Source organism: Etheostoma cragini, chromosome 14, assembly GCF_013103735.1.
Source record: "Etheostoma cragini isolate CJK2018 chromosome 14, CSU_Ecrag_1.0, whole genome shotgun sequence".
Taxonomy (NCBI): Eukaryota; Metazoa; Chordata; class Actinopteri; order Perciformes; family Percidae; genus Etheostoma; species Etheostoma cragini.
In genome coordinates this window covers 12,087,920-12,106,500 of record NC_048420.1, presented here as the reverse complement: position 1 = coordinate 12,106,500, position 18,581 = coordinate 12,087,920, and the positions used below count along the sequence as shown (strand labels likewise).

The following is an 18,581-nucleotide window of genomic DNA, read 5'->3' as shown; positions in this document are numbered from 1 at the left end:
AAGACGAGTGAAAAGGGGAACGAACAGGAGATAAAGCAAAGGAGGACAAGGAGGAGGAGGTAACAGATAGGAGAGACAAGAGAAAGATGACAGGGAGAGATAAGAGAATTAGAGAAAAGCAGAGGAAGGGAAAGAGAGGTGGCTTCTTAAACATGAAAAAAGACCAAACTAGCGCTCAAGAAGGCAAACCCAGAAGCACATGTACTCCGTAGTTCAATGTTGCATTCAGCGGTTCATTCATTAAGAAGGGCTCCAGTTGCCACGGTGACACAGCCTGTACAATCATTAGCCCATCCGTGAGTCAGTGACACAGACCCACATAATCAAACAACGTACAAACACACACAAAACATGTTTGGGCTAATTATTTCCTTAGCATGTCATCCGATGTGAAACTGATGATTGCTGACACACAGTAAGGCCTTTTTCTGGGGATTCGTACTTAAAGCCACTGATCAGGGAACCAACTTCATGAATTTAACATGAGAGATTGCATTAGTTTCCGCACACAAAAAAAACAAACATTGGTATTGCTAAAAATCCACCATTTTTGACCATGATTTACATCAACCACATTATGAAATTCAGTGTTTTTTATTATCAAATCCATCGGGCACCTACCTGGTCTATCTCCATGAGCTTGGGGAAAGCCCCTGGCCACTCAATGGCCACCTTGACAATGTCTGCAGGTGGCGGCATGGCTGAAGGGGTCTCACTGCCTCACACGTCTGTCACTACTACTGGAGGTAGCTCATCCAATCCTGCAGGACGACAGTGAAGAGAAAGGAGAGGATGGAAAGAGTGATGAAGTCAAAGTGGATGGAGAGAAGAAGAAAGGAACAAGAAAGAAAAGGGGGAACATTAGTCAAGAACCAGGTCTTTTCATTCGAGTTGGTTTCTTGCATTAGCATCCTCTAAATTCAAAGGATGTTATGAATGACTATGAATGAAGGTCAATAAGGGAAGTGCTGGAAAAATAAATACACAAGACATGAGTACAGTACAGCACTCTGGAGACTGCTTATCAGCAGCTGGTAAATTCATATTGGCTGTAGAAGCTACTGAACCGCTAACGGCCTGAGACTCATAATTCACTTTTCATACAACATTTAGGAAATGAGTCAATTGACCTACTTGCACCAGTTTACTGTTATTTGTGCAGACACACTCAAGTATACACACTGGCCCCTTATATTCACATAACCATCTGATGTCAGGTTCCCCAGCTGCAATGCATTAGGGTCACTCATCAGTGCTAGTACTGAAACCAAATATGTATTACCTGCCATCTCTAGTCAGTAGCTCACGGCTAGCAAACACTGAGTCATGGTTGACTTTCAAAACTAACCACATCACGCTCATTCCTGCAAATACTAGTGCTTAAAATTATATTCAAATATACACTTTAACTTCAAAACACCTACTTATACAAACTAAAGCAGACAAAACAAAAAGATTTTATTCATCCACTGAGATGATTTTTATTTTTATTTTTTCTCTCTTTTTTACAGCTGCAACCTAATTTAATTTTCAGTTGTTGACACACAGAACATTAGGGCATGCCGGTGGGGCAGATACACTCAAGAGCTTAATTCAAATCAAAATTTAACTGCAAATGAGGTCACAGCAGGTAAGTGAATAAAAATGTTTGTGTGTGTGTTTTTAAAGATTTACTTTACTGGGACCTTGCCGAAGTTCTGTCATTTAAAAAAAACAACCATCCAGCAGCAATTTGCTATGACTTCCAGAGTGATGTATGTGACTCCTTTTAGACATTTTCACAGTAGTGAAATTGCAAGAGTCCCACTAACTGCAGTTTGAGAGATTAAGCAGCTCCAGAAGTGATGTAGCAGCACTTTAGCCACAATTAGTGAGCATGCAGGACAGCAACAGCTTAAGCAGTTAATTAGTTAAACAGACAGACAGACACTTTATTCATCCCAAAGAAAATGTTAACTATCCAGTAGCAAAACAACCCTAACACAACCAACACATATATCACACCTACATAAGAATAAAAATAAAAATCACTCACAGAAATGCAATGACCATGATGAGGTGAGATACTATGGTAGACTGTGTGCAATGGTGATAGTGCAAAAGTGCAAAAGTGAACAGTGTAGGGACTGAACAGTGTAGTAGATCATGATTACATATTAACAATGACTATAAAATATAAACATAATAACCTATAAACTGACTGATTGAATGAGAATAATATGTAACAGGGAATAAGTTATAAGATGTAGATGATATGACCACAGTTGAGATTGTGTACTAGTACAGTACAGAGCTTGTCCTCTGCCAAATTCCACTAGCTAAAAGCAGTATTCCTCCAATTGTACACATAAGGTCAGTTTACTCATCATGGGGAGCCCAAAACAGCATTTGGAAATGTACATAATGTCTTTTGTGGTTCTGTCTGTGCACTGTCAATTCAATTACTCAAGTGACATCACCTCGATATCTTGGCTCGGGCTTGGAGTAAAGCCTAATCGTATTGTGTGCATGTCAGTGGAAATGTTGCAGTAAAGAAATGCCCAAAATATGTATGAAGTCATTAAGAAACAGTGTATCCAAGTTTATTTTACAAATGTAAAATGTCCTTCTTATTACATTTTTTGGTCAGGAGATTTCAATAGTCAAATTTAAGGGTTCCCCATAAAGAACGTGTGTATGTGTGTGTGTGTGTGTGTGTGTGTGTGTGTGTGTGTGTGTGTGTGTGTGTGTGGCCCTGCTCATGGTGTGCTAGTGTGTTGAACGGCTATATCCCCTCAATTATGTTCTCATTTGAGCCCATTTTCAAAGTATTTACAGCAGCTTTCATGAATGAGATAGAGGGGTGTGTGTGTGTGTGTGTGTGTGTGTGTGTGTGTGTGTGTGTGTGTGTTCAACCCCCCAAAAATCCAGTATCTGTCAGGCTATAGGTGGGACACCATATTTTAATTTGTAATAAAGCCGGCTTTACAAAGAGTGTGGTGTTGAAATGTGTAAGTGTTTATCAGAGAGGGCATTCTAATTATTTCTTGTCTGTATTTTAAGTTTCACCCAAATTTAAAGTGCAATATTAATATCTGTCTATTAAAACAAAATGAGATAAAGTCAGGAGGAAAGATGCTAGGGAAATTAAAAACGGGAGGAAAAGGCAAGGGGCAGAGAGGGGACATGGAGAGACCAAGTGAAAAAGTGAGAGAAGAGCATTTGTTTGACAGTCATTTTTCAGTGAGCCACAGATACTCAGACACAAGAAGTGAAGACTGCCATGTCTTTAACTGAGCAAAACTGAAATAGCAGACTCTGAATCTTAACTGGCAAATGTGTACCCTGGTTTATCCACAAGCAACAAGCACACTGACACGGACTCCTCTTTGTGTACACACACTCAAATATTGAACCCCTCCCTGGCTTTGGTCCCTCTGCGGAGGACTCCTGTGATATCAGACAAAGGAACAAACAGCCAGCTTGACCTGGAACCCTGTGCCTTTCTAAAATAAGCCAGTCAGAAGTCTCATGGTGGAAAAACAACCAAATCACAGTCACTCTGGGGGAGCTGGGTAGAGCACCTTCTGTGTGCTTGCAGGGGGTCTAATGTAACCCACAACTGCACAGTTATCAAGTGGAAAATGAACCAAAAAACTCTCCAACTGACTGAGGAAGGCATCAATAATGTATCTTCCTAGCCTGTCTAGAAAGCCGGGATCATCCTAGCTTCTGGTTGGGACCCTGTTCACAGATTTAATCTTAATCCATAATGGAAAAAGATTGGCTCGTAGTAATTCCTGCGGGAAAACTATTGAGCAAAACACTGACCAAAATGTTTTTTGTGTACATGTCTGGAGTCTGTGTGCTACTGTACTGTGCACAAAGTCCTGTGTAACTATTTGTATGCATGTGCTTGATGAGCAGGCATTAATCTAAACATAGTTTACGTAATGAGACTGGCCTGGTGTTATGTGTGAGTCACCCCATAATGATCCACATAGCCTTTATTCAAGGGTCTGTTGCCATGGCAGCTGCTGCATCAATAGCTCGAGATGTGGATGCATCTTTCTTTCCAAAGCGCGTGGCATACTCAAGTCACGTTTGTCACAACTCCCCAAATATGACTCACTCCATACCCTCTGCTCTGAATTTCAACCATTGACAGAGACCAAGTATGTTCATTGAAGATTAGAGTGGTTTCTTAACATATTCTAAATACTTTGAGAGACACTTTGGTTACATTCAGTGTATGCAGCTGTGTATCTCTCCGTTTCCCTTTCCCTCTGCCTCTCCCCTGCAATCTTATGCAGAGAATTATCACTTCATGACAACCAACGTGAAAAAGATGTGAAGAGGGCAAAATGGAAAGAAAACACTGAGACAGAAAGAAATAAACATCTGGATGAGCACAATCCTGCACACATTATACTTGACAGACTACCTGCTAAAACAAACATGTATAGTTTTAAAAATATCAGAAGCACCATACGGTTTATTCCATGTTAGAATAAAATACAAGCCTTACTGTACGTACACACAAAATGTGTGATTCATTCAGTTATGTTCTACAGATAACAGCATGTTACTCATCTATGCACAGAATATTATCCTTCTCAATACTGACTGAAGACAGAGAGGCAGTCAGTAAAAGCTCTAAAACCGCCACTCTTGAGACCGGCTGTAAAGATTTTTAACCATGCTAGAGCGGCGTGGCTGTAATAGACTTAGACTTCTCTTTATTGATCCTTTTGGGATGCCTCCTGCACAAAATTGAAATTCCCAGCAGTAGTTTTCAGTAATGATTTTAATATCGGTCTGAAATATCTTAACAACTAATGGATGGATTGCTATGAAGTTTTGCGCAGAGTCATGTTTCCCTTTGATTAACTTGTAACTTTTGTGACGTGCGTGCGTGTGTGTGTGCGTCCCAGTCCAAACAACAAGCCTCAAGGCCATGTCTGAGTCATCTGTAGTTCTTGGAAGATGATGACAAGTTGCTCGAAAAACATGTTATTACCTACTTCGATTGTTAAGATACCCACCTCAGGTTTTACAATGTTCCTCAGGTGTGTGTGTGTGTGTGTGTATGTGTGTGTGTGCGCATGTGTGTCCCCCATCCGTTCGTCCATATATTCCTTACATGTCATCATGAGTGTTTGCTATAGCCTGGGGGGCTGTGTATCGCTTCCCAATCTGTTGCTCTGGCATCTCATAGCAACCTCATTACAGTGTAAATCGAACCTTGGTATCCGGCCAGCTGCTGTCAGAGCTCATCATGTAAGAGCAGGTGATTTTTTTCCAACCTGGCTCAGTTAAGTATGAGTGAGTAAGTGTGTTTATTTATTTTTTTTAGCTCTGCCAAAGGGTTAAACAGGCTAACTGGACACAGAGCTCACTCCAACTTGTTTATTTGCAGAAGAAAATTTTTCCTGATCTGATGCTACTTCTTTCTTTTTCTCTCCTCTTTTCTGCTGTTCAGTCATTTTGTCGAACACATCTGACGTTTCTCTATTTTTCCAAGTCACTCGGAACATATTATTTAGCCAAATGTGACCACAAAGAACATCAATAAAACAATGAAAGACTTTAAAACAGACTAACATCTAATTTTCCTTCATCTGACACACATTTATCATAATTTCATTGTTTAAATGCAGTGATGTACTGTATGCAATAACATGCTGCCAAAACCTACACACACCACAAGTTAACTGGGCTGCAGTCCAGCAAGGTATTTCAATCTGGGAATGTGTATGTGTGCAGTTAATTTATTTTCAAGCACTCGCCCACCTTCCATAAACAGGGAGACATGTGCCGCTGGGTTACAGCGGCCGTAATTCCTCAGGATTAGCTCCAAAAGGGTCGGGAAAAAAACAAATCTCATGTTACCCTGTGATCTGATCTGGTGCCAGAGGTCGGAAGACAGGAACAAACCCATCAATAAAGAGGGGAGAAGGAGAGGGTAAGAGGAGAGGAAACAGAGAAAGAGAGAAGGCCTGTGATTTGTTGGCCAGCAGAAGAGTGCAGGGTTTCACCTCAATATTTCATGATGTGTAATGTGAGGATCACATCATCTGTAGAGGGAGGAAGGGAGAGATGAAGGTGAGAATACAAAGGAACAGGAGAGGAGACAGAGAGGGAGGAAGGGAGGGAGTGAGAAGTAACAGAAATTAAAGTAAGGCAGATAAAGGCAGTAAATAATGAAAATGACATCAAAAGTGGATAAATAATAGTATAATGCAATAATAAATACAAGAGGATTAAAGACAAAACAAGAGCAAGTGAAAAAGAGATGATAAAAGAGCAAAAGACAAAGCAGAGGATAGAATAATAGAAAATTGTTAGTGAGCCAAATGTAACACTTTAACTGAAAGGGAATTTAAGGAAAACTCACAGTATCCAAAATAGATAAACTAAAAGCTGGATGTACAAGTAATACGCAAATTAAAATGAATAGGTCTCCTGCTGGAGGGGTCACTCATAACCTGCAGTTTAATTTTGTAACTATGCGATTTATGGCATTTTCCTTATTATATTTCCATCTCGCAAGTTTTTTGCAGGATGGAGGGGGAAGACTCATCCCTGATTGGCTGACCCTGACATTCTTACCCCTAACCATAACCAATCCCACTCCTCTTGCCTAAACCCAACCAACCCAACCAGAGCAAGCAACGAGTACTAGACATTCAGGGATGAGTTCCCTAAATAATATTCATGAGTCTTCATCATTTCAATCAAAACATCCCAGCATAATGTGGTAGAAAAAATGACGATGCCTATTTGCTGAATTTAAGGGATTTGAAGTGTTTTTAAGGACTCACTGGTGGAGAGAGAGAGAGAGAAAGAGAGAGGGGGGGAGAGAGAGAGAGAGCGAGAGACTGGGGGCGTGAATATCAAGGGGAACATGATCAAAGTAAAAGCACATGCTTTCCTGCCATCCTCCTGTGACCTTTTACTATGAACCCTAATGGTGTAAGAGAACTTGAGCCAGCGGTTTTTAAATACAATGTCAGTGTGACCAACCAGCACTGAGCCCAACATCAGACTTAAAAAGTATAAAAAAGGCTTTGTTAACATTAAACCTTTTCCCCTCCAAACTACGTTGACATTATTTGTGATTTTAAGATGACCTTTGTTTAATTGACACATTGAGCTTAGGAGTACACTGAGCAGCCTAGACACCAAACTTCAGACCTTTGGATCTCCAATGGGCTCTCAATGTCAATTTGATACATTAGTCATATCTCTATCTATCTATCTATCTATCTATCTATCTATCTATCTATGTCAGACCAAAAATTATATTTATGATGCCTCTCACCCCCCCTAGCTTCTCCTGTCACATGAACAGTTTTTCAGGCTTTCATACACCTGATCAGAGTCCTTTAATATTGGACATTTCTGATACCTAGTCCGATCTGATACATATTCAATCAACATTTAGATGCATATGATACAATGAAATTACTGTTGTAGTTACTAAAACTGACAAACCGTTTCTATTTGTTTTTTTCAATTTTGAATAGCCTAGTGTTAATAAACTTAAATTACTGATATATGAATGAAGGTTTAACTGAATTCTACTTCATAAAAGTTTCTGGATAAATATCTCCCCTACTGATTCTTTCTTTTGACTTATCTCACTTCTACAATTAAAAAACAACCATAAATTTGATGCAACCTCCTACAGCAGACCGTATAAGCAGCTTTCCCAAGCTTAATACTTGTTTAAAACAACCTACAGTATAGTCCCACCACTTATGAACCAAGACCAGGAGTCACCTCTGCTGTTAAGGATAAGTTCATCTGAGTCACCAGCCTCAGAAATCACAAGTTAACAACAGCTCAGATTAGAGACCAGATGAACACCACACAGATTTCTAGAAGCAGACATATCTCTAGAACAACTGTTAAGAGGAGACTGCTCGAATCAGGCCTTCATGGTCAAATAGCAGCTAGGAAACCACTGCTAAGGAGAGGCAACAAGCAGAAGAGATTTGTTTGGGCCAAGAAACACAAGGAATAGACATTAGACCAGTAGAAATCTGTGCTTTGGTCTGAGTCCAAGTTGGAGATCTTCGGTTCCAACCGCCGTGTCTTTGTGCGACGCAGAAAAGGTAACCGGATGGATTCTACATGCCTGGTTCCAAACGTGAAGCATGGAGGAGGAGGTTTGATTGTGTGGGGGTGCTTTGTTGGTGACACTGTTTGGGATTTATTCTGAATTGAAGGCATACTGAACCAGCATGGCTACCACAGCATCCTGCAGCTACATTCCATCTCATCTGGTTTGCATTTAGTTGGTCCATCATTTATTTTTCAACAGGACAATGACCCCAAACACACTTCCAGGCTGTGTAAGGGCTATTTGACTAAGAAGGAGAGTGATGGTGGGCCGCGTCTCCACAGTCACCAGACCTGAATCCAGTCAAGATGGTTTGGGCAGAGCTGGACCGCAGAGTGAAGACAAAAGGGCCAACAAGTATTGAGCATCTCTGGGAACTCCTTCAGACCATTTCAGGTGACTACCTCTTGAAGCTCATCAACAGAATGCCAAGAGTGTGCAAAGCAGTAATCAGAGCAAAGGGTGGATACTTTGAAGAAACTAGAATATAAGAGATATTTTAAGTTATTTCACAGGTTTTTGTTAAGTACATAATTCAATATGTGCTCATTCATAGTTTTGATGCCTTCAGTGAGAATCTACAATGTAAATAGTCATACAAATAAAATAAACACATTGAATTGAAGGTGTATCCAAACTTTTGGCCTGTATGTATGTATGTATGTATGTATGTACGTATGTCGTGCTCTAGTCTAGTATATGCAGCCGTCTGTGTGAGTGAGTGAGTGAGTGAGTGAGGATTTCAAAAGAACCCCTTCTAGCTCTTCATCTGATGCCCCTACAAAGGGCCCGCCTCGCCGCAGGGGCCTGTGTGCATGTGTCTACAAAAAGAGCACCACCCTTTATCCTAGAACTGATACAAAAGGCCACCGACACGGTGGTGAGGACTGAGATATTGTTGCTCTGAGCATCAAACCTTCACACGCCTACACACACTATCCACAGAATGGTCATGTTACACCCTTGAGGAAAGGTGTGATACACACACACACACACACACACACACACAGACACACACACACCCCCGCCCACCCACCCACCCAAAGTTATACCAGGGGTCTTGAATGTTTTTAGGCCAAGGACCTCTTAACTGAAAGAGAGACGGAGCAGGAACACCCTACTACATATATTGTATAAAATGAACTGGGCCTACAATAATGTGTAGGGCGGCCCAAAGCCTTATATACTTTTTAGTGCATAGAATACTAAGCTATTAAAATAAAATTTGTCAGCATGATTTACAAAAAAAAATAATCATCTTTTAATGTTACAAATACATGTGGCACAGTGAACACTTAGGATTAACCGTATCATTGAACCGAATCTTCATGACTAACTATAGGCCAGCCTAACATAAGTGGAGATTTTTATGTGCTAATAATATTTTGGAATAATGTTAAGACATTGAGATTATTGGGAAAACTTTCAAAAACTAACAGTAATTCTTAGGCACACTTGCGGTGACTCCAAGGACCCCATAGGGCTCCCTGACGCAATCTTTCCACTTACCCCTGGTAACCGCATAATTACCCTCCGGAGTACATGTAATGATGTAGAATATTAAGCAAAAACACACAATGGTCCCAATAATAAAACTATGACAGAAAGACAACACTGAAACAAAGAATCTTAAAAATGCTCCTCTGTTTTGCCCAATTCCTCCAAAGCACACACACACACATACCCAGTAACCAGCTCATAGGGAAGCCACTGGCTCTAAGACAAAGAGCTGGCATATCAGCTACAAATAAAAGGTAGGAGACAAAAGGAAAAAGGGGAAGGTTGAGTTTAGGGTTTAGAAATATAACCAATGGAGGAAGTGACATGTACTAGGAGACTTAACATGCATGTGTATCCTAACAACACAGCAAGAAAACACACAAATAATCATTTCAAACAACAGAGCATCAAATGAGAACATGTTTGTTGTTATTCAATTAAGGATGGTATCTTTTCAAGTTTGGACAGTGGACCGACAAGCATCACAAAAGCCTGGTGACTTTATCCCATGTGCCTCTTGCCGGGTCTGTGGGCCTCTTAGCAGGCCACTTTGTGTCACTCACCCGCCCTGGTTCTCACTAAAATGCCACAACCAGGATATCCTGTCAAATGTCGGTACCAGCAGCTAGTGACAACTCTCAACAGCAGCCAACCGACCTCCCGCAGAGGCATGTGCCAGATAAGAGGATACCAAGCAACTCTGGTGCACATACTGTTGGATCTACTGTGTGTGTGTGTGTGTGTGTGTGTGTGTGTGTGGATACATAAATCTGCACACACAGGAAAACGAGCATGGAGCTACAGAGTATTGCTGAACAAGGTACAAGCGTAGCCCAAATAGTGTGTTGTGAGCAGACTAAGACGGCAATTTGAGGTAAACAAGTGAGTCAGAAACAATTAGAGGCACTTGGATGGCACTCTGCAAACCCAGATAATCAAAACACTGGAACATTTAGAGACAAGGAGACGAAAAAAAGAAGACGCTGAAATTTGTCCCACAGGCACACAACTAATCCATAATGTTTATTGTGAAGGAATCTTCATATTGCCAAGTAATTACTTTCCAACACAACAGACTGTTATTAGCAGTGCAAGTACGCTCATCTTTATCCTTCCCAAAATCACAAACTACTGATACAAACGACTTCCTGACATTTCAATCCCCCAAAACCATGAGGTCATAACGTTCAACTGTCTTAAACTCATCTGTCCTTTGACATTTCCATTCTTTTCTGGTTAGATGTGTAAAAAAAACACATCGGGTCCCATCTCGGATCAGCCAGCAAGCACGTACACTACGTACTAGGACATTTATTACTCCAGACTGCAAACATCTAACCACAATGTTTGGTCCTACTGGTAGCACACAAGAAAGGAGGAGACAGCGGAGTGCACAGAGCCGCACCCTGAGGCCTACTGCATCCTGTGTAGCGGGAAGGAAGAGCAAAAAACACCAAGAAGATGTAAGAACTCACCCGGAAAACTTGACAGTCTTGCTAGTTCTTCCCCCAATCAACCGGCAACTTTTGCAAACAACTGCTTAAAGTGGCGGGAGAAGGCAGCTCTTTCCTAAGCAACTTTAGTTGGAGTTTGTGCCTGCAAATGAAGGGCCTTCAGCATCATAAGCAATAGACAAAGACTTCGCAACGGTCGCCCTGCTTCGCCTCAGGCATAAGAGAGTGCAGAGAGTCGGACAGAAGGAGGAAGTAGGCGTTTGTCGAGAAAAGAGGAAACAGGTCTGTCAGCAGAGAAAGCGGCAACATTTAAAGAGAAGATGACGTTAGAGTAAAAAAAAAGTCTAATTCACATGTAAAGAAAAACCTTGAATCCATCCCGACAACTTAAAAACACACTTTATTGAGAGGAGTTTAATTAAGGCTAATCATTTCTCAAAAATAATAGTTTATACATTTCAGGTTTTGTATGAATTAAACAAACAAAATAAAAAGTGTTAATAACTGAGCTTCAGAGGGGCTGACAGGTGGATTTTACATCTTTGGACAGAGGCAGGAGAGCAGTTTCCCCCTACTTCTAGTGTTTATGCAAAGCTAAGCAGCTGCTGGCTGTAGCCTTAAATCTGCTGGACCGATGTGATAGTAAAGAAGTGTATTTCCCAAAATATCAAACTATTGCTTTAATGTCACAGCCAACAGCTAACCTACGAGAGACATGATGCATATTATATAGGAAAGGGTCAGGGAGAAAAGTCTAAAAACCTCTTTAAAAATATTATAAGTCATATTTAATGACGCATTTAATGCTGCTGTTCAAACTCTGCCAGAGAGCAGGTGATTACCACAAACGTAGCACATGCTTTCACCTCCTCCCCAATCACAACTGATGCAACAGAGTCAGAACAAGCGCCAAAAGAGTGAGTCCGATGGTTTACACACGGTCACAAAAAGCCATGGATCACGAGCTAAGAGGCTTAATGCCCAAATGAAGCATATACAGTGGGAAGTGAACAGGGCAATGACATCTTCATGTCTGTCTGCCGTGAGACTAACGGGCCATCTGTACAAGGGTCACACAAAACACAGATGTTCACTCCACCCATTCTGAGGTCAACTTTGGTTTGTATGAGCCTCATAAAAGCAGACATACAGCACATCCAGTTCTGAGTTCTGACTCAAACTCCCTGAGAGCCGATTAAGTATCCAAGTAGGAAAACATTTCAATACAGCAACACCAGCAAAAAAAACAACAAGCTAATAGAAACATATCATATCCTCTAAGGGAAATATGAGAAGGAAGACAGGGCCATACGAGACTTGAGCCGTCACGTGTTTAGGGTTGGCCTCAACAAAACATTTCATGGAGACCCGAGGGAAGTGAAAAGGACCTTTGCTACTAATGAATCCCTGCAAGACAACTAAGAAGACTTTTGTGTGATCTACACACAACTGTGTCAGGGAAGCTTTAAACGGAGTGAGGTCTGCTGAGTCAGAGATCTCAGCGGGGACTCTGCCCAACTCCATGTCAAAGCTTTAATAATCTATCCAAACTGTCTCAGCCCCCCTTGTGAATACCCTGCTTCTGTGCTCTCCATTCGCCTCACTGACCCATCCAGGAGGCTGCACTCTGTCAAAATCCACCTCGTCAACCCCTTTTACATTCCCTATGATGGCTGCTCTTGTCAAAATTCAAATCCTGTGTGTTTTGAGTCAAAACCCTGCCGAGGATTTTCATCCCATCACTCTATCAAACCCAAAGTCTACCCTGCCATATTTTTTATATATAGTCAAAAATGGAAAATTGTATTGCCAAACCCACTGAGCAAGAATCAAACCGCCATCTGTTAACAGCCAGCTTAAAAGCATACAATTAACGAGTGGTTGGTACCAGCGTGTCTTCTGGAACTGATAAGAAGTGGTTGGTATTTATGACCTGCTGCTAGTTTATATGTGCGTCATTCTTCTTGGTTCTTGGTTTTATAAACTCCAATCTGCAAATCTTAATTATCTTTTGTTAACTCGCTCATGAAGCAGCAGATTGTAGCTGAGGGTTAACCTGGCCGTCGTGGCTGTTTGTTGTTCAAGTACTGCATCTTGTCAAAAACCTCAAACATTCTACATTTTTCTAACCTTTTCGACTATTGACTAAGGTAATTGACATTTTAGGAAGAAAAAAAACAAATAGAAACCAGCAATGTGTACGATTTTGATTGATCATTGTAAAAACAGTTTGACTAATTATAAAAAATGTTGTATTTTGTTATTGTGTTGACTATTCAAGAGAAAGTTGACTACTATCAGTCAGCTGTGCCTGTGACCCCCGCCCACATTACTACCAGATGCATGTTGGTGATTCAGAAATGTGAGCTAATGGTTACACTCAACTCTAAATGGCTCTCAATGAGCGTATCAGCTGAAAACCAAAAATTTCAAAATGTAAATGCAGTTGTTGGATCATAATACCCGACCGGTGCTGACGTCATTCGCTCCATTAGTTTCATAAGCAGTTTTCTTCTTACTGTTTTTTTCAAACATGAACAGATTCTGCACATTCCCTCAGTCTGCTTGCAGAGGAGGTTGTTAGGCAAAGATAATTCCACAATACCTCAGGGGATCATCACATATTCAAAACCACATTCAAATTTATTCCACTTGAAGATGAGTAACATGCTTTACTTGTAACTGTTAATCATGTGGTCATGATACATACATTTCCACATACGGTGTTACATATGGTTGCAGTCGACAGGAAGCTGGGCCCTGATTTAGTTTCCAAACTGCAAATCCCCTCACAAGTAGGTGTATGATCACACAATAACCTGAACCCCAAAACAACGAAGCTCTCAAACAGAACAGTAACCAAGAGTCTGAGGAGGAAGTCTGAACTACATTACATTACAAATATCATGGGCCATATGTAAAAACAGCAGCAGAGTCCTCCATTAAATTGTAGTTTGGAGTCCATATCAACATCATCAACGCACATCCTTGTACGCAGACGGTCTGTCAATCATCTACACATGATTGCATTACAGAGATGTTAATTCAAAACACCGTCACTAGAGTTTTTTCAGAAATGGTACATACTGTAAATGTGGTATAATTTTCAACTGGACAAAGAGAGACTCCCCACATACAATATAGTCCAAATTGCCCTTTTCCTACAGAGTAAACAGCCACAGCCTGCAGTGAAGACCACAGAAGCAACGTTAATGGATACACAACCTGCTAGCTACAGCAGCTACTTAATTGGACCAAACACTCCCGGGTCAATCTTTCTGCATGACATGTCAAATAGAGTTACACTGCTAGTTGGGTGTCAGTGCCCACGGGTTACGCAAGTGTCCACATATTTTCCTCTGTGATACTTTATAAAAGTAATAATTGGAAAGTGCTTATTGAGGCTAGTGTGCTGCTGACTCCCTGTTGGTCTTTCAGTAGTTTTACACACCATTGGTCCAGTGAATTACTACGATGAAAAATGATCTTAACCTGCATGGTTTAAAGGGGACAACAAACAGAAAGCTTATATTGGTCCTGCTGTGACTGTTATGATTGTAATAAGCTTTCAACATGCTAATTCACAAGGTCATTTTTTCACAAATATTACTTCTCTTAAGGGGTTCCATTAAAACTATTTTGAGAAGCATGCTTAGTCGCTCTCATGCTGTGAGTTAAATGAGAAGATTTATAGGACAGTAATGTCTGTACCGTAAATACGTAGTTGAAGCTAGCCAACAGTTAGCTAAGCTTCATATAAATATACAAGAAACAACTAGCCCTGCTCTATACCAAAGGTTGCAATATTAAGCTTGCAGTGCCTCTAATGCTTACGTAGTTGTCATTTCACACAACATTTTTCAAATTCAGCTTTAGTATGGACAAAAAAATCTGGTAGGCATATTTTGTTACCTTTTGACAGAGCCAGGCTAGTCTCGTTACCCGGTTTCTAGTTTTAGCACAATGCTAAGCAAAGCTAACTGTCTGCTGGCTCTAGCTTAATATTTAACGCACATATCTGAAATTGGTATTGATCTCCTTTTTGACTCTTAGCATAAAAGGGAATAACTGTGGTTCCCAAACTGCCAAACCTTTTTTTTAAGTAATATATGATGATAATACTACATTCAGTCAACACTAAGTAATACATTTCTTTGGTTTTTGATGGCCAAGTGCCATCTATCTGAATTAATCTGGATTTTCACTCTAAATGATTAGGTGTTTACAGCATCTTCTCCAATATAGCGTAACATGTCTGATAGGCATGTTTTAAACACCACATTCCTGCTAGTCTGGAGCATAAAAACTCTTATAGAAATAAAAAGTAATCTTACAAAAGCAGCAGTTGGCAAATCAAGTTGCTACATGCTCAGTTTTTTAAAGAAAAAAGTGATCATAAAAAAGTCCAGTCATTCACTGTGTTGTCCTTTCAGCAGGGTTAAGCGCAAATCTTTCGATTCTACCAAGAGTTTCGAAATGAAAAAAGGCCAAAATCCCACTTCCTCAAAGTGTTAAATTACACCCCAGATGGCAGGGGAGAAGTACCAGACAAAGTGTTATCATGGAAAAGATCACACAACCACAAGTGTATATGTACAAGCAAATGACAACAAGCGTAAAACTCTCCTCTGCGTGGCTTCTCATTCATAAAACACAGACAGCAATTATCGCATAACAGCTAACCAATTCCAGCTCTTGAGGGACTTCCATCCCTTAACTGGATTAGCGCTGTTCATGAGAATAATAAGATAAGATATAAGAGATAATGATCACATGTCTCCTGTGTGCAAAAACGGAAATACTGTGGTTCCCAAAACGTCAAATTATTTCTTTAAGAAATGTATCCATTATAATACTACATTCAGTCAATACTGACCAGTAATAAATATGTTTGGTGTTTGATGGCCAAGTGCCATTATGTCATTATCAATGTCATAATTGATGACTGAAATAATTTGGATTTTCATTCTAATTGAATCAGTGTTTACAGCATTAAAACATCCGAGTTACAAAATGCTGAGAAATGAGCCGACCAACATGGTGACACATTGTTTACAAATCAGGTTCATCACCCCCTGATCATCTCAGGATATTTTTGAACATGTAAGTGCTTATGAAACATGCCCTGTAGCATTAAAATACCCTAGTGTGCATATTTTAATCCTCACAACGTGTGTATTCAAGAGTGTTACATAAAGTCACTATTACACATGTTTTTTTCCTCCATTGCCTCTCTAACTGAAACACAATAGGCGGTGTGCCCTGTTCAAACGTAATGTTCTTTCTCTTTAGATTTAAAAATAACATGCCATCCTCCCCCATTACATAACTCAATATCAGTCAGCATCAAGGTTGGCGGTGAGAGCTTAAAAACAGAAAGGAGTAGCACAATTAGGTGTTTACCCTGGAAGCCTTATTACTGCCAGTTAGGAAGAGGATGTATGTGTGTGTATGTGTGTATGTGTGTGTGTGTGTGTGTGAGAGAGAGAGGGGGAGAGAGTGTCAGAGAGCCCACAGGCTTAGTGAGTCACTAACAGTGTGACCTTCTGCTCTCAGGCTCCTCAGCCACGTTGGAAGCAGCCTATTCAGGTCAAACACTCACTCATCAAATTGTATTTTTCCCCATACTGACACATATAAAAGGATTCAGATATGGAAATACTGCCTAATTCAATGATGTCTTCAAAAGTCGACGATCTCAACTCTGAAAGTTGTCTGCCGCGGGAAACATTGCAGGGACGGTTGGATTCTTGCTGTGAAGCAAACAACCAATGCACCGTATTGTGTACATGCTGACTTCTGCAATCAGCAAATAGACATTAGTATCTATTTAAGTTGTAAGCAGGCTTAGAGCCTTAGAAATTTTGATTTGCGAATACAGCTAGAGTTACAATGAAATACACCAAACCATCCCAATTTCCTCCCAAAAGATATTCTGCACACTCAACCACTCAGCCATTCTGATCTTCACCAGAAGGCTTTTACGGGCCTCAGATTAAATTCTAAGGCTTATAACAGTGGTTTCTAAAACCTTATATTACCTCGGCTAGAGATGTCGGTTTTAGCATAGCTGAAACTGTCAGCTATGCTATGTGTGTCCCTAAAAGAATCCACAATGGCTGGTCTGGCTAAAGGCCCATTGGGTCTTTTGTGTAATCAACTTACATAGCTGGACCATTAGGACTAAGCAGAGTCTGGATGCTTAAAAGGAACAAATGATGGCATGTGACTGCCATAATACTCGAAACAGAAGCAACGTATGAATCTAATCACAATGCAGCCTAAAGGAGGGAATTCGCCCAAGTGTTTATCGTGCTGTAAATTTACTCCAGGACGGACACTGGTACTAGTCAAGTGTTGTCTTATGAATACATTTAATTGGAAAGTAGTCTGAAACCTTTTATGTTCTCTAAATTGCCGACATTAAGTAATAAAACAAGACAGACTTTTTACAATTGTGTGCTATTTATAGCAATGAACTTACTCACACATCAAACAAAATTGCATCGAACAAACAAGCTTATTCCATTTCTTGCAAAGAGTTTGATTAAAAATGTGTTATGTTATATCTCAGTTGCTTAACCTGTTTGAAAAAAAATTAAATCAAGCAATCAGCAGAGACTCCAGGAAGTCACCGCACTCCGCCTAAAAATAGTCCGGCTCATAACCCCCACAAAACCACAACTTGTTTTTTTGTACGAATTAAACAAACAAGATGCAATGTTATTAGTGAGTTTAACACGCTCCCTGTAGCCGTATATTGAATGGACAGATATGAGTGGTATCAATCATCTTCATCTGACTCTCGGCAGAAAGCTAAATTAATTTGCTTTTTAGTCAAAGCTCATTCTAAGAGCTGCAACATATTCTAATAATGTGCAACAAAGAATTCAAAACAAAAATTGTAAAAAAAAATACATTACTACGTGGGAGATACAAAAGGGTCAAAACATTATATAAGATAAGACATTATCCAACTGTAAAATCGTATACCTAATTTATGATAAAAACCTCAAAGCTTTTTTCATATCATGAAAAATTAAACAAGCACTGAGAACGAGCTTAATAGAGTCAAATAAAACCCAATAAAAGTGTGCCTTGTTACCAAAGACACAACAGTTTCTGATGTAGAGAAACACATCAAACAAACAAAGTGCAATTCTTCAAAAGCAGCAGAATGTGTGTGTGTGTCTAACTGATCATGGCAGACAATGACTGGAGCCTCTGGGGCCACTCTTCAAGAAACAAGCCATCCTGAAAAAGTTCACTGGACCCCTCTGTGTGTGTTTGTGTGTGAGAATGTCTAGAGGGGATGGACCACACAAAAGCCATTCTAGGTCCCGTGACTGACACCGGGATGAATGCTGCTTTTTGGTTGGTTAGAGAGGGAAGTCATTGGAAACCGGTCTATAGTCCCATTGTCTAACTGTGAAGCCTGTGTCTGTGTGTGTGTGTGTGTGTGTGTGTGTGTGTGTGTGTGTGTTGGAGGAGGCGGGAGTCGTAACATCAGGAGCAACCAG

General features: G+C 40.3%; 1 protein-coding gene across 5 annotated transcripts in view; it reads right to left on the bottom strand.

Annotated features, from left to right (window-relative positions):
• The window catches only part of elmo1 (engulfment and cell motility 1 (ced-12 homolog, C. elegans)), a 94,814-nt gene that overhangs the window by 60,554 nt on the left and 15,679 nt on the right, over positions 1-18,581 (bottom strand). For 2 of the 5 annotated variants that reach the window (XM_034891739.1, XM_034891741.1), the window contains exons 1-2: positions 11,083-11,309; positions 622-761 (exon numbers count right to left, since the gene is read on the bottom strand). In XM_034891739.1, the coding sequence (XP_034747630.1) occupies positions 622-699 (78 nt within the window). In that variant the 5' untranslated portion in view covers positions 700-761; positions 11,083-11,309. Of the gene's footprint in view, positions 1-621; positions 762-11,082; positions 11,310-18,581 lie in introns of those variants that run through there. The other 3 variants (XM_034891742.1, XM_034891743.1, XM_034891740.1) reach the window with 2 other exon arrangements.